Consider the following 23,347-nt stretch of genomic DNA (forward strand, 5'->3'; position numbering starts at 1 on the left):
CCTTCACCAAGACCACTTCAATACTTAGTGCAATATAAATGTTTAGTATAGGCAAGTTGCTAAGTGAAGAGGGACACCTTGGTTGTAGGCATTGAATTATTTACAAAACGAAACGCCATCTTTCTCGTCTCTGTTTGCAGAACTTAGACCAAAACAGAGTCTCTGTCCCTGTGGGCTAGACTCGAACCAGTAGACAAAGCACCACCTTTTGACTGCTAGCCTTTTGTGTCAGACCAGGTACAGACAGGTGCGAAGGTGCAGGTGCGCACTGCCCTACACCTGCTGTCAGCCTGTCTGTGTTAGTCGGGGGCCGCAGGGGGAAGATGACGTAGGGAAGAATGGTTTCCTGTCAGGTCCCAGTCACAGATGTCGCCATTCACTGGATGGAGTCAATGATCGGTTTACCTGCCACCACCGCCCACCCCCCTGCCGTCAACACCCGCGTTGTGTTCTCTTTTGTACGCTCAAATGAAATTAACCCCTTAAGAATAAGACAACACTGTAGAAAGGGGGGGGGGGGGGGGGGGGGGGTTTGGTCAGAGAGCGCAGATAACTGAGAGCTTGCTGTTTCCTGACACACGTGGTGCACTGTTTTTCCTGTGGTTTTTCAGTATTTTCTTTTCTTTCTAAACCACTCACCTTTAGATGTATATTCTCATGACGATGAGTATGGAGCCTTCGAGGGATAACAGGAGGCTTACCAGACATTTGGTCTCTGATAGCCGTGCTGTTTACTCTTGCTCGACTGAGGCTGTGTAGTTGAAAGCAAAGTGGTCTTGGATGAGTGAGCTGTGTATTCTCTTGCCTCACTTGTGTTTCTTCGGTTAAATTCACTTCACTATCCATGGGTTCTGATGGATTCTCAGTGCTGTGTGTCAAACTGACGCCAACCTACTAAAGGTTGTTATCAGTACATCATGTCCTGCTGTTACATCAAAAACAATCACTTTATATCTGTATAGGGTGCATCTGTAACAACAGATCGTTATTTTTACCTAGTGTTCCAGCTAAGATAATGCTATGTTAGCCTCCCAGGGGATTCTTTTCCCCAGTGAAATGGCAAAGGTTTGATTAATTGTTTCCCCCCAAAGACATCCAGTATCTTAGGACAACACGTTTTTTAAATCCAGACAGTCCATGCAACACTGTATACTTGGATACAGTTTTTGGAGGATTCTTTTAAATTAGTTAGATAATTAGGCCCTTAATATATATAATTATATATATATTTATATTTTTTTGTTTGTTTTTCAAAAATGATGACTAGTTTTCAACTGTAGATGTTTCTGAGTTATTTTTGAGTCAAGTTTCAATGTCATGCCTTATTTTTATTGACATATTATGTATCTTTTCAGTATTGTAATGTAGACTTGAAGGACCGTATTGTTCCTCTCCTGTAGTGAAACTGCTATGAATGTGATTAAATTGACATGAAAAATAAATGCAAACACAATGCAATCTAAAATTGTTTCGTGTTGTCAATTATATTCTCCACTTGTGCAACAATGTGCAACTTTAGTTCTGCACAACACCAGTCTTCTCCTGTCCACTCCAGGCTGTTGGGTGTATCGTGATGGTGGAAGTGTTGAGTAAGTGGTGGTGGGGTTGTCACATATACACGTGAGTGAGGCCTTCCACTGAAGCAATAACTGGTGAGTGACAACCAAGGCATCAGCTAGACATACAAGCTTGATGTAAAATTCAAATTCAGATTGGATCAGATGGAATTATTCCATTTTAACCTTGAAACATTTCTCTGTAAATTATGCAGCGTCGGTCTGTATTTTACACTTTTTCCACGATGCCATTAAACGATTCCTCACGGCACACCAGGACCCAGCACCCCTCATCCGCTTTCTTAATGCATGCTGTTATATCCCTCTGCTCACCGTTCTTAAAGATAAGGAAATGAACATCGATTTTGACAAAAAGACTCAATAAACCACCAGCAAAGGCCAGGCGGTAGAGGATTTCTGCAATAATAAGCATTTAAGTGCCATTATTGATAATGAGCTTGACCTTTTTTCTAAATTTTGATGCGCTGAGTAAGAAAGGGTAAAAAAAACATCCGCATTGAGTGAGGAAGCTGACCATTTAACATTGACAACTCACTAAGCACTGTGTTTGGAGATATACTACGTGGTGCGAGTGCCACCTTATTTAAGAAAATTCATTTTCCACATCTTCCAACTCTTTTTGCCTTACACTCATTGTGCGTGCATGGATATCTGCATATGTGTGTGCATGCATACGTGTGTGAGTGTGTAGGTGCATGCGTGTGTGTGTGTTTTGTACGTTTACACATATAGGCACAGACACCATTATCATGTTTTTTGGATGAGATTTCCATTAGGTTTCTGAAACCCAGCTGTTGTTACTTCCCCTGCTTTTTTCAGACCTGTCCTTCAGTACCCTCTCCTTTGAGTGACCGTTATAAGACTGACAGGCTTGAGTTTTACCACAGGCACCTGTATACCCGAACACCACTGTCCACTCGTTTACTGTAGATAAGACACAGGCCTGTGGAAAAAATAAACAGGCCGACAACATCAAGCGGTCCAAGGGAACAAGCTGACCTTAGAAATCTAGGGCAAACACTCTGTTAGCAGTTTTATTGTGGCCAGAGTGATGTATGACGTCATTTAACTGCGGGGGATGTGGTTTTGTCTGGCAGCCAAGGAACAAGAGGTGTGAATTTGCATACTTTGTGTTAGTGTACGGTAGCCTAGAAGAATTTCTTTGTCTCCTCTGCAATAGGGGGGGGGGGGAGCCATAAAAGGATGAGTGAGTCTGGATGAAAACTGCGATTGGTCCTCTCTATCAGGAGGCAGGGTGGGTTGAACAGACAGATGATGGCCTCAGATGTATGGGGATCTTCAGCATCGTTGGTAGAGCAGTGGCTTTCCTAGAGAGCAGGAGGGACGTGTGTGGCTTGAGCCAAGACCACTTTTGGACTGCAGAGTGACACTGCACGCTGAGGGAATTTTTAGTAGGGCTCTAAAGACAACAGACAGAGATTCTCACAAGCTTGCCCTCTTGTGGTCATACCTATGGTTGCAACGCTGTCTTTATTCAATTTCACATCGACCCCATCCTATTTTCGTCCAATAATTAAGAGACGTATATATCAATGCTGACCAATAAAATGACGAGAAACGACTGTGACTGCACTATACCTGCAAAATAATGAACACGCTAAGGGCCCTAGTTTCATTGACAGACAATAAGCAAACCAATTTCCGTTGCCCATGAATTAAAGTTATCGTATGGCTCACGGTATTAAATTAGCAAAATGAGTTCGCCAGGTTTTTAAATTAGCCCTAGTTCATGCGTGGTGGACTTTGCTTGTTGCATTGTCAGTTACCCGTCAAAATAAGCGTCCCAAGGGTCTGAAATAATACAAAAGGACATTAAGCACGGTTCATTTCCAGTATTATTCTGAACACGGTTTTATGGGTACAACTGAATCAGTTGATTTTACATTAGAAGGAGCCTGCTTTCCTGCCTAATTTCTATTTCCTCTATTTCTATTTTCCTAGTTTCATAACAGGCCTCAAAAACTACAAACAAACATGAGCACTTATAGGGGATAGCCAAGGTCTTCTTATGGATCTTCTCACATGATGTGCTTGTCTTTTCCAGAACTTTCCGTTAAACTCTCCAGCAGACCCTTGTCATCCTTATCTGTCAAAGTCAAGGACATAACGTTGGTGAAATGTTTCTTTCCATTTGCACAGATAAAACAGACTGCTCAACACAAAGCAAAACACAAACACAAATCTGAACGTTCTTTGAGAATATGAAAAGAACTGTACCTGTGCATATTTCTAAGTCTCCATATTTACTTCTAACTGCATTCTCACAGTATGTATCAGTGTGTAAGTATGAATGTGTATATGTCTGTTTCATTTTTAGGCTGCATTTGTCTCTGTGTGTGTCTCTTTTCATGCTTGATGGATGTGTGTGTGTGTGTGTGTGTGTGTGTGTGTGTGTGTGTGTGTGTGTGGGGGGGCGTGTTTGTGTGTGTGTATTCCCTTCAGTATGTTTGTGTGACACAACAGCACAGTCATTGGACTCATTTTTGAATTCAGGAGTAATGTAGGAGCAATATGCCTACCAAACTCACACTGTACAGCAAATGAAAACAACTCAGAGACAAGGCCCAGTTGCAGACACTTCCCACCAAGTACATTTCACTTCAAATTCCAAATAAGCATCATCGCTTCTGTTTAGTGCATAGTAATAGTATGGCAGAATCTTTGGCTCTTTGGAGTGTGTGTGTGTGTGTGTGTGTGTGTGTGTGTGTGTGTGTGTGTGTGTGCATGTATGTGTATGTGTATGTGTATGTGTCTATGTATGATTGTGTATGTATTTGTAAGTTTGTCTATGTATTTGTACGTTTGTGTGTGTGTGTGTCTTACCAAAGATGACCAGGTTGCACTTGCACTTGGCCTCCCCTAGCGGGTTCTCCAGCACCAGCATGTACTCCCCACTATCCTTGGCCGTGCACGTAGGGATTGTGAGCGTGCACACCCCGTTGGCCGTGTTCTGCCAGAAGCGCGGCCCGTTCGACACCTTCACGTCGCCGCGGTACCAGGAGGCGGTGGGCACCGGGCTGCCGGTGAAGGCGCAGCTCATGGTGCAGTCGTTTCCACGGTGCACGGCGTGGTCCTTCAGCGGCAGCACGAACCCGGGCTTGACGGCGCGCTCCTTGGCCACGTAGGGCTTCACGTGCAGGCTGAAGGGCTCTGGGGAGGAAGGAAGGATGGACACGCCGGTGTGAGAAATCACAACTTGTTGCACAGACAGAGCAGCGTGTGTGTGTGAGAGACAGGCCTTGAGGACAGGAGAAGAATGTGCTTGAAGGTGTCACTAAGTTACAGAGTACAGTGCATTTTAGAGGGTCGAAGGTCAGATTCCACTCAGTCCTTGGCGTAGTATTGCTGTAACTTAATCAGTCATTAGCTGTTTTTTCTCTTCCAGGAATAGTGCCAATTAGCAAATGGTGAACAGACAACATGGGGCCTGAACAATGCAGATAATTACTACTTACTTGTTGATCATGGTCACCGGCTTTAATTTAGTAGTACACACACACACACACACACACACACACACACACACACACACACACACACACACACATACACACACACACACACACACTCACACACTCACACACCTCTGAATGTCCCTACCTTTCTCTCTGGCGATACTGAAAGGATCCTTCGAGTCGAGCGGGTCACTGTCTCCTATGCTGTTGCGGGCAACGACCCGGAAGTAGTACTTGCGTCCGGGCAGCAGGCCGGTGATGGTGTACTTGTTGCTGAACACACGCTCGGCGGCGGTGTACCAGGTGGCCGTGCTGGCGTCGCGCTTCAGGATAAGGTAATGGGCCTCCGGGTCGTCGGCCAGGTCCGGGGTGTGCTCCCACTGCAGGGTGACCGTGCCAGGGACCTCCTCCAGAGGGCGCAGGTTCCGCGGGGGCCGGGGGAAGTCTGACGGGAGGGTGGAGAGGGAGGGTGCATCACACACATGGTGCAGAGAGATGAGGGCATGGTTTACTTTGGGAACCCTTTCTAAAAGTAGTCCAGTAGTGCATTAGCATGTCAAATGTAATGCTATCTCTGACAAAATCGTCCAATAATGTGTGTGTGTGTCTGTATTTGTGTGTGTGTGTGTGTGAGTGAGAAAGTGAGAGAGAGTGAGAGAGAGAGAGAGAGAGCGAGAGAGAGAGAGAAAGAAAGCAAGAGAGATGTGTGTGTATGAGGACGTGATGAGGTGGTTCTTACCTTTCACCCGGACATTAATGTCGTAGTTGACCTCTCCGTGTTCGTTTCGCAGGTTGACGCGGTAGATGCCTGAGTCAGACTGGCGGGAGGTCCCGATAAGGAACTGCGAGTGCTTGTTGCTCTTGGTGATGACCTCTCGGCCACTGGTGGGGATGCCGTCCTTCAGCCAGGTCACCTCAGGGGGAGGCGATCCCTGTGGAGGGGTCAGAGACATCACTACACACCCAACTCCAACCCCAAACAACCCCTTCTCTCTGAACCCCCTCTTAGCATGCTGCTATCTGTGCATAGCATTATAGATGCTTGAAAGGTCATCCTGGGGTCATGTTTGTGTCATTATGAGGTGATCTGTATGAGTTGTTCTATATGGAGTCATTGTGATAGCAGGTTATGGCATGCTGCTGTTGCTCCTTTGAACGTCGCTTTGGATAAAAGTGTCTGCTAAATGACTAACTGTAATGTGATGTAAATGCTCCTGCTCTGTTATGTGTTGGCTATGGTTGCTTGAGATTGTAAGAGCTTCTGTTGCTTTTCTGTTGTGTTATTGATGTTTGGTGAGGGAAAGAAAGCTCACCGTGAAGGTGAAGGGAATGCAGAGAGAGGCGCCTGCCCTCAGTTCCATCTGGTGTTTCGCCTTCCCCTGCAGGTCAAACCTGGGAGGAGCTGACAACAGCAGCAACCGAAGCAACAACAACAACAACAACAACAACAATGTCAGATCACACTGTACTCTCGTCAGGTATTTAGATGGGCACTGAAAACATTGCAATTCATGATTAATTCGGTATGTTGGCATATCCTGAACAATGACACTGACAATTACACTGCCTTTCTTCAAATATGGCTTAATAATATATAAGGTGTGTGATTTACTGTGCACAAAGCCAAAATGTCTTCCTTCAAGATGCTTTTACTTGTTGTGGCAGTATTAAATCCACCAACCAACACTTAGCATGTCCATGTTCTGGAGTCCTCAGGATAAGCTGCATGCCCCCCCTCCTGAACTCATTCTAGAACATTCTTAAGAATGCTGTACCTGGTGGGGGCATGGCCAGGACTCCCTGCTCCAGCTCCACGGGCTCGCCGACCCCCCCCTCGTTGATGGCGCGGATGCGGAAGAAGTACTTCATGCGTTCCTGCAGCCCCCCCACGCAGTAGCTGGTGCCGGCGATGGGGATCTTGGTGCATTTGGTCCACTCCTTGGCGTCGTCCGAGCGCCGCTCCAGGATGTAGCCAGAGGGGGCGTCTCCCTGCTCGGGTGGGGACCAGGCCAGAGAGATGGAGGAGGTGGAGGAGTCGGTCACTTGCAGGCCTCCCACCAGACCTGGGGCACCTGTTCACAGACAGAGAGAGAGAGAGAGAGAGAAGTTGAGAGAAGGAAAGAAAATGTGATTATTCCTTTTATCAATCTACAAGTAATATATGATAATCACCATCATCAAGAAAGATAGAGAGAGAAAGAGAGAGAAAATAAAACTAGAATGCGTTTCGTGAACGAACTGCGAGAGTGTGCTTGCTCTGTTGCGGCCATGACCGAGAGAACAAGTGCCTTGGAATTGGGGCAGGTGTCAGCTCTCCAGCTCTCCCTGCTGGATGAGCATGCACAAATGAGTATGCACAAATGAGTATGCATGAATGAGTATGCATGAGTGAGTAAACATGAGTGAGTATGCATGAGTGAGTATGCATGAGTGAGTATGCACGAGTGAGTATGCACGAGTGAGTATGCATGAGTGAGTAAACATGAGTGAGTAAACATGAGTGAGTAAACATGAGTGAGTATGCATGAGTGAGTATGCATGAGTGAGTATGCATGAGTGAGTATGCATGAGTGAGTATGCATGAGTGAGTAAACATGAGTGAGTATGCACGAGTGAGTAAACATGAGTGAGTATGCATGAGTGAGTATGCATGAGTGAGTAAACATGAGTGGGTATGCATGAGTGAGTAAACATGAGTGAGTAAACATGAGTGAGTATGCATGAGTGAGTAAACATGAGTGAGTATGCATGAGTGAGTAAACATGAGTGAGTATGCATGAGTGAGTAAACATGAGTGAGTACGCATGAGTGAGTAAACATGAGTGAGTAAACATGAGTGAGTATGCATGAGTAAGTATGCATGAGTGAGTATGCACGAGTGAGTATGCATGAGTGAGTATGCACGAGTGAGTAAACATGAGTGAGTATGCATGAGTGAGTAGAGCCCTGGTATGGAAGGTGTCTCTTAATATTCCTAGTTATACAGTTGAATGGAGAGGGACAGAGAGAGAAGAGGAACCGTGCGCAGGTGTCAGTGAGAGTTGTCAGTGAATCACAGGTGCAAGCCAGTTTAATAAGCCTATTATGATGTCATAATGCCTCAAAGTTCTGCCATGCAAGTCTATGGAGAAAAAAGGTGAAGGAAAAAGAGGAATAAAAAAGGAGTGGCAAGGAGTACCGCCACGAAAAGTCATAGCAGCTTGCACCGGATCGGGCCGGACGTTTTGGTGTTTGAATGGCGTCTCTATGTCAATCGGGCGAGGAGTAGTTAGCTGCAAGAAAAACTACTAGAATAAAAAAAATAGTAAAAAACGAAGAACAATAGTGTGCTACCCTTCGGGCAAGCACACTAATAAAACGAAAGGAAAGAAAAAAGAAATAACTACTGTTTGTGTCAGGATAAAAAAGGAAAATGGGCAGAGTAAGACCGTAGGAAATGAAAGAAAGAAAGAAAAGAATGAAAGAAAGAAAGGGCACACACTATTGTTGGCCTCGACCTCTCTGGTTCGGAGACTTACGGATGGGGTCTTTGGCCAGCACTGAGGTGGATGCAGTGCTCGGGGTCCCTGTCCCCGCTCTGTTTACAGCAGTCACTCTAAACTCATACTCCTCCCCCTCCATCAGTCCATCCACCGAGCACTTAGTGTCTGCAGGGAACAGAAGCAGCTATATTTAGAGGCCGCCTGTCGAGTGTTTCATGTTTCAGCAACCATAGTGGTTATGTTGTATAACAGCACCTCTTACACAAATATTAACTTCTACTATAAACAGTTTGTAAAGGACAAGGGCTCAGTCCTCAAACAGATCTGTCCACACTGAGTAATAACACAGGAACGACTGTGAATATACTGTAGGATTAAACTAGTGTTAAGGCACAAACACTCTTGTTCCTTTATAAACATAAACTCTTGTATGATGAATGATATAATACAATGGAAAAAAAAATGATACGATAAAGATTATTTCATTAAATTGATCAGCTGATTTGATGGCATCTCAAACACACACACACACACACACACACACTCACACACACACACACACACACACACACACACACACACACACACACACACACACACACAGACACACACACACACACACACACACACACACACACACACACACACACACACCATGAGTTCCTCTAACAGATCTGTCCACACACTGAAATAACCTTTTACATGAACTGAAAATAAACCTTTGCAGTGTAATATATTGATCAGTTTCAATTGAGTATAATAAGACTGTGAATAACTGGACTTGATGAACATGTTCAACTGCAGTTAGAGTAGATCACACACACTGACCCTGGATCAGTTCCTTGTTGGCAGGGATCCACATGCTACCTCCCTTCTTCTTCCTCTCCACCATGTAACCCAGGACCGCTGCCCCGCCATCTTGGCTCGGCGGTGCCCACGTCACTGTGATGGCCTCTTTGGTCACGTCTGCAATCTGAGGCTGGGATGTCATACCAGGTGGCTCTGCCAACATAACATGTGGTAAAGTGTTCAGTTTCCAATGACAGGCTTCTGTATGGTAATGGAAATAACACTGGATTCATTTTGCTGTCCTAAACAAAGATGAAAGATGTTCTAATATTATTTCTGTAATGCCTTGCATCTCCCTCAAGGATGTCATATAAAAACTGATGGCTGGTTGTAAAAAAGGAGTATTTTTTATTATTTTATTGTAGCTTTAGGCTTGATTTAATATCTTGATTCCAGTTGTCTCAGATGACCTTATAAAACATTTTGAAACTTTTATTCTTTACTGTAGTCACATTTTTTATTCATTCTTACAGCATTTGTCCATTAGACCTACTGCAATCTTACGACACACTTACTTTTCTGTTAAACTGCACAGACACACAGAAACACGCACAGACTCACACATATACACACACACACGTTCTCAGTTCACCTAGTTTTTGCAGTACTTTTAAGTACTGTTTGCATTTTGATGTTTATTTGTTTTTCTCACATGTTCGGTGGCACTGGAGAGAATCCTCCTTGTAAAGTAAATAAGTAATATATTTTTATAAGAAGCCACCATCTCCTGCAACGTTTTTCCCGACTTCACCATCGACTCCAGTCAGCCCATATCCCAAAATGTGGGGTGGCCGCCTCTGCCCCTCACAGCGTCTCTCACACAAACATGCACAGACACACACACACACACACACGCACACACACACACAGACTCACACACACACATACACACACACGTTTTTTGCGTCTCTCACCGATAGGCACCCCGGCAAACACCTCCCCCGTCTCCAGTGGCTCGCTCATGCCCTGGGTGTTCAGCGCTCGGATGCGGTACTGGTAGGCCTTGCCCTCCTCCACCTTGTCGCTGCAGAAGGTGGTGGTGCGGCTGTCCACCTCGCCCACCTTGCTCCAGGACGCCTTGCCCGTGGGGCGTCTCTCGATCAGGAACCCCTCGACCGGCGAGCCCCCGTTGTCACGCGGGGCCTTCCACTTCATGGTGATGCACTTGGCAGAGTTCTCCAGGATCTCCACCTTCTGGGGAGGCTTCGGGTGGTCTGATCACAAAGAACCAAGGCAGAAACTCACACTGCTGTGGATTTCCACTGACAACACTAACAACAACACAACAAATGCTGTCCATGACAACTTACTGTCTCTTTATTGGATACCATCACACTGATCTGGATGATAATATATCTTTTATACTATCTGTATAAAATACACAATATCATTATCTAAAAGTAATACAATTTCCTAAGACACTGAATTGCAATATACTATTACTGTACACAATGTACGGTTTACTGTATATCACACAGGAATGCAATTTAATGTGTAAGCCTTCAAATAAAGATGGCAGTAAAGTTCATGAAACCAGGACTAGTCCCTGTCCTTCTGTAACCCAAGAGAGAGTTCTCCCACATCCGGTGGCTGTGGTGGTACTCACCCACCACGTTGAGGTGCAGGTTGGCAACGGCCGTCCCACAGTCACTCTTCAGCTTCACCATGATGGCGCCGCTGTCCTCCCTCAGGCAGTGGCTCAGTGTGAGCGTGGTGTGATCGGCGCCGCGCTCCACGGTCGTGCGCTCGTCCTCCGTCACCTCAATGCCATCCTTGTACCAGGTGATCCGCGGCGCTGGCTTGCCCCGGAAGGGGATCTTGATGGTGGCGGTCTGCCCAGCCTTCACCGTCACCGGCTCGCCGGACAGCACCTCCAGCACGGTGGGGTCGATCACCGGAGGATCTGTGCATGAATGTCAGCAACGTTAATGTGAAAGCAGAAGGGAAAACAACATCTTCCCTGGGGTCCATGAACTAAGAACACGCCTATGGTGACCATCCTCTATGGGGTATATATGGGGTATATATGAGGTATATATGGGGGAGAAAGAGAGAGAGAGAGAGAGGAGAGATAGAGAGAGACTAGACTCCACTCCGCTACAGGTGTGGTTCTGCTCACCTGCGATGGCCAGCACCGCTTCACACTCGGCCCCCTTGGCCCTGAAGGTGTATCGGCCCTCGTGCTCCTCCCCCACCCCACTGAAGAGCAGCTTGTGCACGGCGCCCTGCTTCACCACCTGCACCCCGCTCAGCTCCGTCACCTGCACACACAGACAGGAAGCAGCCACTCCTCATCTCAGACCCACTCATATACAATACACAGTACATCTGGAGGAGTAAGGGGTGCAGGAGTTATGGATGCATCACACGGCTAATGGTTTAATGCTTCAAACAATTCAATTTAATATTATTTATTTAGCGTCAAAACAATACAATTGTTTCAAGGTGCTTTACAGAGCCCAGTGGTGCAGATTCGGTAAAAAACAGCAAAGGTGAGTGGTGCATTGTTGAGGTTAGGTGTGGGTTAACCTTCTCACCTTAACATGTTCAAGATCATCAACTTCTATCATTTGTTTTCTAGAGGTTAACATTTGTTGTGTACATAACAGTACAGTACATTACACATCTATGCCCACCCAGCTAAACATATTTGCCTTAATACATCATGACAGTCTGTCATTGCTCTACTTCATACATGCTCTGCCATCTGGCAGCTTCCCTAGTGCCCATCCCCTCTACCGTCGGTAGCATCACCCTGACCTTTCAGCCCCCCTGATAGCACCTGCTCTATATAAGGATGGCTCATCCCTTCTTTATGGCTCCCCTTCTTTATTTAGAACCCTCGAGATACTCTCAACCTCTCAAAAGCATATTGCTAAGAGCAAAGAGCCCAGCTGACCCAGCTCACCCTACCTGAGGTGTGTTGTTACAGCGCCGTGTGTCTGACCACAGTGTGGAATTCTATCCGAGTGATATCTCTAAATAGCCCTGATAGACCACAGGTGGGTGGTAAGGACTGCTGTTGTTATCAGTACTCTGTCTGGACGGTGCCTCTTGGTTGGCCCTTCTGTACACTTTGTCTAAGTCTGTTTTTAGTTTTCTTTGCCATGTGATACTATCATGCTTTTAAACCCGGCCCTGATCTGTCTTTTACCACGTCCTGCCTTTGTTTAGTTTTCTTGCCAGTTTTTGTTCATACATTTTGATGTTTTTGTTTATAGGCCTGTTCATTGTCTGTTTTGATTGTACCTGCCCAGTGATCTGTCTCTCCTGTTTGCATCCCTATGTTTTAAGGTCCTGTGTTTGTACCTCTTCTTTTCCAGTTCATTTTGTTCTTTAGCCTGCCGCGTTTCCATTCGCCCAGTCTGATTCTGCGCCCGGTTGCTTGTGTGCTTAGTGCCTGGCTAGTTTCTCTTTGTTTTTTGTCTGCTTGCTTTTCTTGTTCTCCTGACCGTGTTTTTCCACCCTGATTGTTGTCTGGATTAAGGTTCAGTCTTGATTCTTTGTATTTTAGTTTATCCCTCTGATTCTTGTCTGTGGATCTTCACCTTTTTAGTGAAACTCACTTTTTGTGATACCTACGTCATTCACAATGTGCTTTTGGGCCCCCCCCCCCCCCCACAAGCCCTGTCAGTGGCTGTTGTATGATGCAGTGTGGAGGGGAAGGTTCTCCTTACCTCTTGTCCATCCTTCAGCCATATTCCATCCACTTTCTCATCATTCAGAACAACACATAGCTCTGCCCCTGAACCAGTGGGACACTGCTGATCTGACAGCCCACTCGTCACTGAGGCAAACCTTTCTACACACACACACACACACACACACACACACACACACACACACACAGCACAGGGAAATATATTCATTATAAAAACATCAAATGAATCCACAAAAAACGTTTAACAACACCCCACCCCCCCCTTCCCCCGTTGAATGCCTTAAAATACACACCGACATGTTTTAAATGTCCTATTACAACAATACATTTGCATGTATTGGTAGTGGTTTTAAAATGAAGTAGGTTTGAGTTGTTTTGATCTGGCCCCTACCATCAACAGCGAGATCAGCTGAGCTGATATACTCCTGTGCATCATTGTCCTGGGTGCAGACGATGCTGTACTCCCCTGCGTCTGCCAGGTCAGAGTCCTCCACGATCAGCTCGGCATGTTTGCCCTCGCGCACAAAGATGTAGCGGGGGTCGTTGGTGATGTCCCGGCCGTCCTTCAGCCACTTCACGTGCACGTCCTTGGAGCTCATCTCGCACTCCATGCGGGCCTTCCCTTTCTCCTTCGCACGGACGTTCTTCAGATGGCAGGCGAATTTGATTGGAATTCCTGCACGGATGGAATGAGATGTCATAAAAAGAGGAGGCAGACGGAGGTTCGTCTTTAGCATTTGGTCTTACACATATAAGGGCCATTCTACCGAATTGATGCAAAGTCATGTCGGATATATTTTGAATTTTTTTATGGTTTATTCCCAAAACTTTGTCCGTATGTATATTGTACCATATCTAAAGTACATATATCTAGTAAAAGAACAGTCAAGTTTTATATTGTATTTTAAGAATGTGTCGGAATGTTTTTCCTCTTCCAAAAATTGTCACTACCGAAACATCACATTTACTATAGTAAAAAAGTATTATTATTGACCTGTTCAGATTGTGTTTCCTTCCCTTCTCTGAAGTGTATTTTTACAAATATTTCTTGAAGGTTTTCACAATGAAATCCATAGAAATGAATTTTTTACCAAATTTTTAAGTTCAATTTATCTGTTTCGGTAGTGACTGCACTGTTTCGGTAGTGACTGCACTGTTGGATGGATGTTCATTTCTCTCCCAAAATCATCCAAAAGGTGCTCTGGGCCTCCCTTTAGTCCACACAACACATATATTTAAAAATTATGGGATTGAACTACTTACCATTTCATTTAGTCACTACCCAAATCATCTGGTCACTACCATATGTTTCGGTAGTGACTGTTTCGGTAGTGACAATTCTAGCTAACTTTAAGCATAAATAAAGAATTCTAGCAAGCACACGGCTTTCAAACACATCTTTGAAGAGGTGAACACACATACAAACATAAGATTTTCCATGAAACCCCAAAAGGTTTACTTAATTGAAGAAAACATGCGTTTCGGTAGTGACAATTCTTAAGGTTACACGTCGATTTTCAGACTTTGGAACACATTTATATAAAAACTATGGGATTTAGCTACTTACCATTCAACCATGAGGGACAGAGATGAAGTGTCACTGCATGGTCAAAAATGTAGAGTCGTGGCTAAAACACAGGCTCAGCCAATAGACTAAAACTCTTGTGTTTCGGTAGTGACATGAAAACTAGGGACATGATTTTTTGAGTATAGTAAATTGATTTAAAAATTAAACCCACAATAAATCTAAATATTCCAAGTTCTGTTTCAACCCAATCATAAAGATCTTTGAAATTAAATCATTGAGAAAAGTGTTATTTAAAGGCATTGAAATTTAGATGTCAGGGTTGGGGACAGCTACTTCCCAATAGAAAGTACCCTATAAATGATGATTTTGTATATATTTAGCTTATTACTATCTCATGTAATGCATTGGGTTTATTTAGACCATAACATTTTCTAATTAAATATCTATGCCTAAATACCTAATTGTTTTGTAAATAGTTTTTATTGTTGAGGGACTGCATATTACACGAATTCGGTAGAATGGCCCATAAACAAACTTTAACCAATTCTCATTCAACAAAATTGTGCATATTCTCTGTGAAATAAATGATGAAATGCACAACTTAAGGTAGAAATGAAAGCCGCTTACTTTCAATGAAGAGGGGTGCTGTGGCGGTCAAGTCGCCCAGGCACAGGGTGTAGTCTCCGGTGTCGCTGGGACGAACGTCCTTGACCCTCAGTGTGTAGGTCAAGCCGTCCTCGGACACGGACATGTCAAACTTCTCGTCCCTCTTCAAGTCCTTGCCCTTGCACTTCCACGTGAATGGCGCGTCGGTCTTTTTGGAGAGACGCACCTCAAACACGGCCGTCTGCCGCTCAGTGACACGCATGGGCTTCAGGTCCGACGAAAACTTCAAAGGTTCGTCTGGACGGAGGATGAGGAGATTAGGGTGAGGAGGACGGATAAAAAAAGATGATGAGATGAAGTGAAAGAACAAGTGTGGATTGTCACTGTGCTTGTTTTGAGGCATCACCAGACAGAAGTCTGGTGGTTCAAGATTGTCCCCTGAGAGAAAGAAAATCGTTGCTGCCAGGGGCTTTGAAAAAAATGAAGAATGATTACAAAACATTCAAATGCTATTCATCTCACCAAGCACTACACCAGGTGGGGAAGTTGAAATATTACAACTCAAAACGTACAAAAAAAATACAAGACAATAGCTGGCACATTGGCATGAGAGTGCTTGCCTATGACGCTGAGCTTGGCGTTGAGGGCCTTGTCTCCGACCTGGAGGGAGTAGGTGCCGGTGTCTTTCAGGCTCACGCTCGTGATACACAGCATGTGTTTGGTGCCCAGCTGCTTCACCTCGTACTTCCCCAGAGAGTACTGGATCCGCAGGAGCTCTCCATCCTGAGTCAGCAAGCACAGGTATAGGTTTGAAGAAACACACACACACACACACACACACACACACACACACACACACACACATATACTCTCACATCAGTGCTGCCACACATGCACACTCCCACACATACATACACAACAACCACATACACAATCCCCGGATACACACACCCCTCTATACACACATTCTGTACATACAAACAAACATGCACTGCATATATGGTGGGCCTTTACCTTAAACCAGCGCATCTTGATGTTTGGGTCTTTCAGTTCCATCATGGTTTCAAAAATGACATTTGAGTCAGTTTTCGCTGTAATATCTTGCAAGGGTTTCAGGACCTTAACCATCTGTGTGGGATTTCACACGCATACAATCATTACAACAAAAGCACCATACAAGAAAACTCACACATGCTGAATACACACATGATGACATACAGTACCTCAGCTGAATTTACTTCCATATCAGCAGGGAATCACAGGCATGCTGACTAGCAAGCCTCTCACACACCTAGCACAGCAGCTGGTAATGTTGTTACCACAGGTTACCACAGGCGTTCCTACCTCTACGTCCTCTTTCTTCTTCATCTCCTTCAGCTTCTTCAGGATGCCCCTGAAGTCAGTGAAGCCATGCTCGGCGCAGATGCGCTCGTAATCTTTCCGGTCGGCTCCCTCCAGGATTTTCAACATCTCCTCCTCCGTGGGAGGCTTCTTCTCCTCTCTCTTCAAGGGCTGGACATTCCTAAACCAACCAGACAAATCACCAGAGGGTTTAGAGAGAAGCCTCCATATAATCTTTGAACTGAATGAGGTCTCTTTGTAGCTTAAACGCAGCGCGAGGGCTGTCGAGTACAGTGTACCCACCGTTTCTTCAGCATTTTCTTGAAGTCCATGGCTGGATCTGAGTAAGACAGTGTTTGAAAACATGAAAAAGGATGTTTACAAAAGCATTTGTGAATGTAGGTTTCTTGCACACACACACGCACACACACACACACACACACAGACACACACACACACACACACACACACACACACACACACACACACACACAGACACAGACACAGACACAGACAAAGACAAACACACACACACACACACACACACACACACACACACACACACACACACACACACATACAAGCACACAAGCACACACTTACTCTCAGTCACCACCAGGGACACAGCATACACAGCATCTCCGTGATCATTGGAAGCGACACACTTGTAGACATCAGCATCCTCCAGGGATAAAGGTTTGATCTGTGGAGGAAGAGCCAGAGATTAAACGACCCTACGGGTACCACAGGCCTGAAATTTCATTTCATGCATTTCCTTCAGCAGACAGAAGGGGGCAGTGTAGTGCTGAGGCATTACTATGCTCAGCAACTAGTCAGAACAGATGGTAGCAGGGTATGCATATATTCAGCTACTATATGTTAATTGCTGATAATAGGGCTTTGAGCTGTTCTAAAGATATCCGACCGGGACAGGAGAAGGGCACTAAATCTTCTTGTTTCATATCTCAGGGACGCTAAACAGATGTTTTATACGCTACTTATCCCAGCATAACACTTGAGGAATGTGCTTGATTGTGGGTGTTAACACAATGCATATAAAATCGGCTTCTTCTCATGAATAGACAATACAGCTGCTTTATGCTTGTGTGGATGTGGACCGTTCTGATTCTGAGAGCATGATATAAATGCTAAGTCCTTTGCTTAGTCCTTTCAGAGACGCCTCCAAACTACAAAACAATTTTCAGGCCTTGAGGAATAGTAAGAAAAACACACTTGAGAAAACTGATGTCCTTGAACATGCAATGAAGGTGTATCTATTGTGTGTCAGCGGTCATTATTAGGTTTTTCATAGGCTTTCTAACACACCCTCACCTTTAAGACATGCTGCTTATTGATGCTGTCGAAGTAAGTCATTGCCGCCTCGGGCAGAGGCTTCCCGCTCTCTCTCTTCCAAGTCACTGTGGGCTTTGGGTTCCCCACCACTTTCCCCTTAAAGGACACCTTGTCTCCTACAGAGATGCAGTGTAAGTACATTAAAGGACACCTTGTCTCCTACAGAGATGCAGTGTAAGTACATTCAAATGGTGAACACTGGGCTCCTGGAATAGCAACTCTTAGAGCAACATTTCCTGGTCCACTTAATTTTCGTATGCAGAGAGAAACAGGTAATAATCAGGTAAGAATTAAATGATTTCTTTGCGCTCCTTTCAAACTGCCATTAACTCGAGCAGAGGGATTGACACAAGAAGATACTGTAGGCAATTACACAGGTCTATAAAAAGAACATGAATGGACTTGTACGAACATGAAGTGTTATGGAGTATGTTTGAGTATGTGCTCTGACTGCCAACTCAACGAGCCCGGCAGTCAAAGCACTCTACAATAGATTTAGTAGATTTAATGAGATAACAGAAAGAAGAGTTATATGCAGATGTCACTTCCTGAGTTTATGTTCTATGCTCTGGACACAGCTCACCTTCCTGTGCGGTGATTGGACGGGGCTTCAGCTCAAAGTCAGGCATGGACTCCCCGGGGGGGATAGAAGGGGATTTCTGCACCTGACTGTAAGACTCCATAACAGCTGAGGTCTTCCGCTGTACCACTGCCTGCTCTGTGCCTGTAGACATATGCATACACGCACACACACACACACACACACACACACACACACACACACACACACACACACACACACACACACACACACACACACACACACACACACACACACACACACACACACACACACGCACAAACACACACACTCACACACACACACACACACACACACACACACACACACACACACACACACACAAACACACACGTACTTACAAAAACACGTACACAAACACACACACACACACAGACAGAAACACACACACACCAACACCATAAAAAATCTCACAAACACACATACACACAAACACACTCTCTCTCTCTCTCACGCACACACACACACACACACACACACACACACACACACACACACACACACACACACACACACACACACACACACAAACACAAACACACACACAGAATTACTGCAAGCCAGTTTAACATTTTGTCATGAAAACTTCTTGATTGGTTTTCACTGCAGTGAATTAGCAAATGGTGTTTAAATGTCAGTAAATTAGAGAAAATTTGTCTCAGGGCCTTGAGCCAATCTTCTCCAAAGCTCAGATACCCTGACTCTAATCAGTTCTATCCAGATGATATTACAGATGACAGATAGAAACTTCATTAATCCCAAAGGAACCTTAAAAAGTCAGAGATAATCCAATTTAAAACAGATGGGTATTTCCATAACATCTGGGTGAACTCACTGTCGACGCCCTTGGTTGTCTGGGAGATTCGACGGACTTTGGAGGAGCTCGTGCTCGAGCTAGTGACCATGGTGGAGGAAGAGGAGGAAGAGGTGGCTGAGGAGGAAGACGAGGAAGAGGTGGCCGAGGAGGAAGATGATGAAGATGAGGTCATTTGGACTTCAGAGAAGTGCTGCTTAACGCTTCCGGAAGACTGCACTTCAGAGAAGCTCTCCACGATGCCACCACTGGACTGGACCTCTGACAGGACCTCCATGATGCCTCCACTGGACTGGACCTCTGACAGGACCTCCATTGTGCCACCACTGGACTGGACCTCTGACAGGACCTCCATCGCGCCCTCTACTGACTGGATGACCTCTGTAGCCATGGTGATTTGTGTGACCTTTTGCTGCAGCCAAGACTGGTTACTAGTTTCGTTTGGAGCTCTAGTGGCATGGAAAGATTATTTTTATTATTATTACACATTTTCTCACAACAAAAGCTCTTCAACCTGACTATATATTATCATTATTAATAGACAATCCAACAATAATAGAAGCCTGACTTTTCACTTCAACCTTAGTTTGTGTTCAGAGAGCAAACGCCTTCCTGCATAGTGATCAGCTTAGACCAATTAAGCTTGGTGCACTGGTTTTGGTTTTGAGAGTTACGTTTTGACTCTCCGTGAGACAGCCATTGTTTTCTCAGGAAGTGACTCATATGGAAATATGTCTCAGAGCTAAGATATGTTGAAGTGCATCACTCAGGGTGGTGTGTCTGTAAACCTATGCCTGAGACAAACTCTCTAGGGTCACCCCGTCATCTCCAACTCCCTTCAGCAGCTCACTCCAAGATCAGTGCAGTGTCAACGATAGACAGGAAGGCAATTTGTACAAGCACTCTCCGATGTCTCCTTTGATAGATAAAGACCAGCTTTGTCTGTAAGAAGGCAAACTCTACAAACTCACACTTCCTTGGTTTTAACTGCAGGTTGAGCAGGAGATAGAGGGAGAGAGAGAGAGAGAGAGAGCTACAAAGAGAGAGAGAGAGAGAGAGAGAGAGAGAGAGAGAGAGAGTGAGGCACATCAACAATGGAAAAGCATTCCTCCAGCTATTTCCAGCATGCTTAACTTCAACTAATAATTGGTAGCAGAGCAGGGTGTCAGTCACCTCCAACTTCAAACACTGTGGTGCCCTTGAACCCCAGACACCCTCCGAAGGGTAGAAGGAGACGAGGGGTGGGATGGGGAGATAGTAATTCTACATATGGCCACCTTTGATGAGTTTGCCTTCAGTCAGGAGCAGGATTTAAAACCGAGGGGATTAGTGTTGCGAAACAAGCAATGTGTTTGTACTTCTCCGTTCACAGTCTTTTGTAAACCAGCTAATCGGTGCCGTGAACTTTAACAGTCAATTTCAAATAAGCCTGTTCGGTCTGAAGGCTTCCACCCCACACCCACTTCTGAGGTTGCCCCACTTGAAGCTGGAAATGTTTAAGAAGATTACAAGGTCACATGCATGTTTGCCTTGGAGTAGTAACTCCAATAATACCAGACAAGGTTATTTCTTTCGGACTTTTTACTGACTTTACTTTCTCTCTCTCTCTCTGTCTCACACACACACACAAACACACACTCCCTCTCTCTCTTTCTCAATCTCTTAAGCCAGACACCTTACCTCCAAAGCAGGGGAGTCTTAATTACCGTGCCTTTGGACACCAGGCTTGTGTGAAGATGTAAGTGGTGGAGAATTGCTTCCCTTCCTCGGTGGCTGGTTCAGTGTTTGAGTGTCTCCTCTCCTCTCCTTAGGCTAGCACCTGGTCTGTGCCTTGGCCGGACAAATAAGGCGCTGAGACGGGCAGAAGTGGGTCTGGGCATTAAGGCATCTCCCAGGAGACAGCTTGACTTTCCGAGACTCGTCTCTCTGCCGCCTCTGACCCGCTCGCCACTCCCTCCGGTGCCCTGAGAAAATATTTCAGGACATCTGTGTCCTCTCTGTCTCATTCAACTGCAATGTCCTCTAGTGCACTACAACACCACCATAATGCATCCACTTTCTTTCCCTGTGAAACATGCAAATAATGTAAATGTAATATACTAGTAATATAATAATGTAATAAGTAGAAAAACATAGAACTATTTCAAATATAGAAATAATCTATTTCAGTACTCAGTACTTCAGTGTGTGTGTCGGCTGTGAACGGTTGTTTGTGTGTCGTGTGTGTGTGGATCTCCCGGTTCCCTGGTTCTGCGACAAAAGTAGACACGGGCCCTTGATGCATGATGTATCGTGTGGTGGGGCCTTTCAGATGCGGGGGCTTTGTCCTTGTTCTAACTCCTTGTCTACTCAGTCATTCAGCTCGCAGAAGTAAGGACACCTGACCTAATTCATGTGACGCGCGGCTCCCCACGCACAGTTCAGTCACTGAACCAAGCAGCGAATTAGGCTACTGATGCTCCTGGTCTAGTCGAATGGGTGTCCCAGAGCGGTGCTGTGCATTCGAGTCTTCCATCCTCATCTTTTATTAGTGGCCTAGTTCCTGCAAAGGTACCATAGGCATGCTATTTGGTCTCGTTCTTAATGGGATAGGCCATATATGAGAATTTCCTTCTTTGCTAAAAAAAAAATGGGAGTAAAGACTGATAGGTCTCTGAATGGATGTAATTATACAAAGTAGACCTAAATATAATTTCATTGCCTCTGGCATATTGCTGTAATGACATTCACGGTCTTACTAATCATCGATAGGACTAATGAGCAATGGTCGTGTGGATAAAGGTACCGGAAATGATTGGGTGAAATAACATAAATCTGGTTTCATCCCCTTTTGGATGTGAGGGTAATGATGTCTGCGAGTGGGCAGCAGCCATGGCCGTAAGCCCTTTGCTTGTTCTCGGCATCTCCTGCAATAGATCAGAGCCTAACACAGATCAGCTTAACAAGTGTGAAAAAAACATTACATCGGAGAGGCAGCCGTTTAGCGCTGGCTGGGATATCTGGCAACATTAGCCTCCATGATGTCATGCTGGAGAAGACAAAAGTATCCTCGAGTGATGCTGCCTCGCCTCGGAATGGTGAAGATCCCGGGATCATAATGAGGTCATTAGCTTTAATGGGACTCTGACAGCAGTGCTATTTGGAGAGCCAATTAGTCGGATCACCTGTTTGGAGCGGTATGCGTTTTCAGGGGGCTGTTTGGAGCGGTATGCCTTTTCAGGGGGGCTAAGTGTTATTCTGGAGATCTCACAGGAATGCTGGCATGATGCAGGATGCTATTCAATGACGAGGAGTCTCCTCCTATTGGTCCCTAGAGTGAGGAAAGTGTTTATCTCCCAGGCCTTATTAGGAGATGGCTGTTACGTTGTGTGGGTGAGTGTGCTAATGTCTGAAACAGAGAGAGAGAGAGAGAGAGAGAGAGAGAGAGAGAGAGAGAGAGTGTGTGTTTGTGTGTGTGTGTGTGTAAGGGGACCCTAATTTAATTGATGGGCAATGAGCAAAGCAACAAGCTAAGAGGAAAGTCTGTCATGAATGAATGAAAGCTATCGCGTTGGGTGTGGGAGGATTGCGCTGACCCACCCATGTGTGTGCTTAGGATCTTGCTCATGGTGTTTAATTAGCAAAGTGATTTTTAAGTTTTTAAATGACCTTTAGTTCATGCACGACGGACTTTGCTAGTTGCTCAAGGCTTTGCTCATTGCCAGTGGCCCGTCAATGAAGTTAGGCCCCTGTGTGTATTTGTGTGTGTGTGTGTGTGTGTGTGTGTGTGTACTGGACAGAGAGAGAGAGAGAGACAGAGAGAGAGATAATAGTGTGATGATAAAAAGTTAATTGTGCCTGAAATAAACTGAAGTCTGGATAAGGGGATGAGATGACTTGAGCGGTATCTAGAACTGATCAAAGTGAGATATATCAACAAGTGATCATGTGCGTTCCATGGGCATAACATTCCTTAGCTGATTCTGTGGACAACACCATATAAAGGAATGTGTGTTAAGAGCTGTGGAATCCAGTGAAAGTGAACTGTACTCACTACTGGTGAACAAGATTATTTCTGTC

At 45.1% G+C, this 23,347-nt stretch overlaps 1 protein-coding gene across 1 annotated transcript; it reads right to left on the reverse strand.

The window, feature by feature from the left end:
• Positions 1 to 3,597: 3,597 nt before the first annotated feature.
• On the reverse strand, positions 3,598 to 19,679 carry LOC308368480 (immunoglobulin superfamily member 22-like; the record flags this gene model as incomplete). Its single annotated transcript, XM_080842649.1, has 22 exons — positions 3,598 to 3,684; positions 4,422 to 4,748; positions 5,199 to 5,498; positions 5,793 to 5,985; positions 6,367 to 6,455; positions 6,829 to 7,125; positions 8,572 to 8,700; positions 9,364 to 9,537; positions 10,299 to 10,598; positions 10,991 to 11,287; positions 11,504 to 11,645; positions 13,062 to 13,186; positions 13,437 to 13,721; positions 15,201 to 15,476; positions 15,800 to 15,962; positions 16,194 to 16,307; positions 16,524 to 16,701; positions 16,824 to 16,860; positions 17,124 to 17,223; positions 17,853 to 17,989; positions 18,457 to 18,597; positions 19,310 to 19,679. The coding sequence occupies 22 exons, from the start codon at positions 19,677 to 19,679 to the stop codon at positions 3,617 to 3,619; spliced, it is 4,242 nt and encodes a 1,413-aa protein (XP_080698775.1). The 3' UTR covers positions 3,598 to 3,616.
• Positions 19,680 to 23,347: the final 3,668 nt, after the last annotated feature.

The sequence above is a fragment of the Sprattus sprattus genome, assembly GCF_963457725.1.
Source record: "Sprattus sprattus genome assembly, chromosome: 7".
Classification (NCBI taxonomy): domain Eukaryota; kingdom Metazoa; phylum Chordata; class Actinopteri; order Clupeiformes; family Clupeidae; genus Sprattus; species Sprattus sprattus.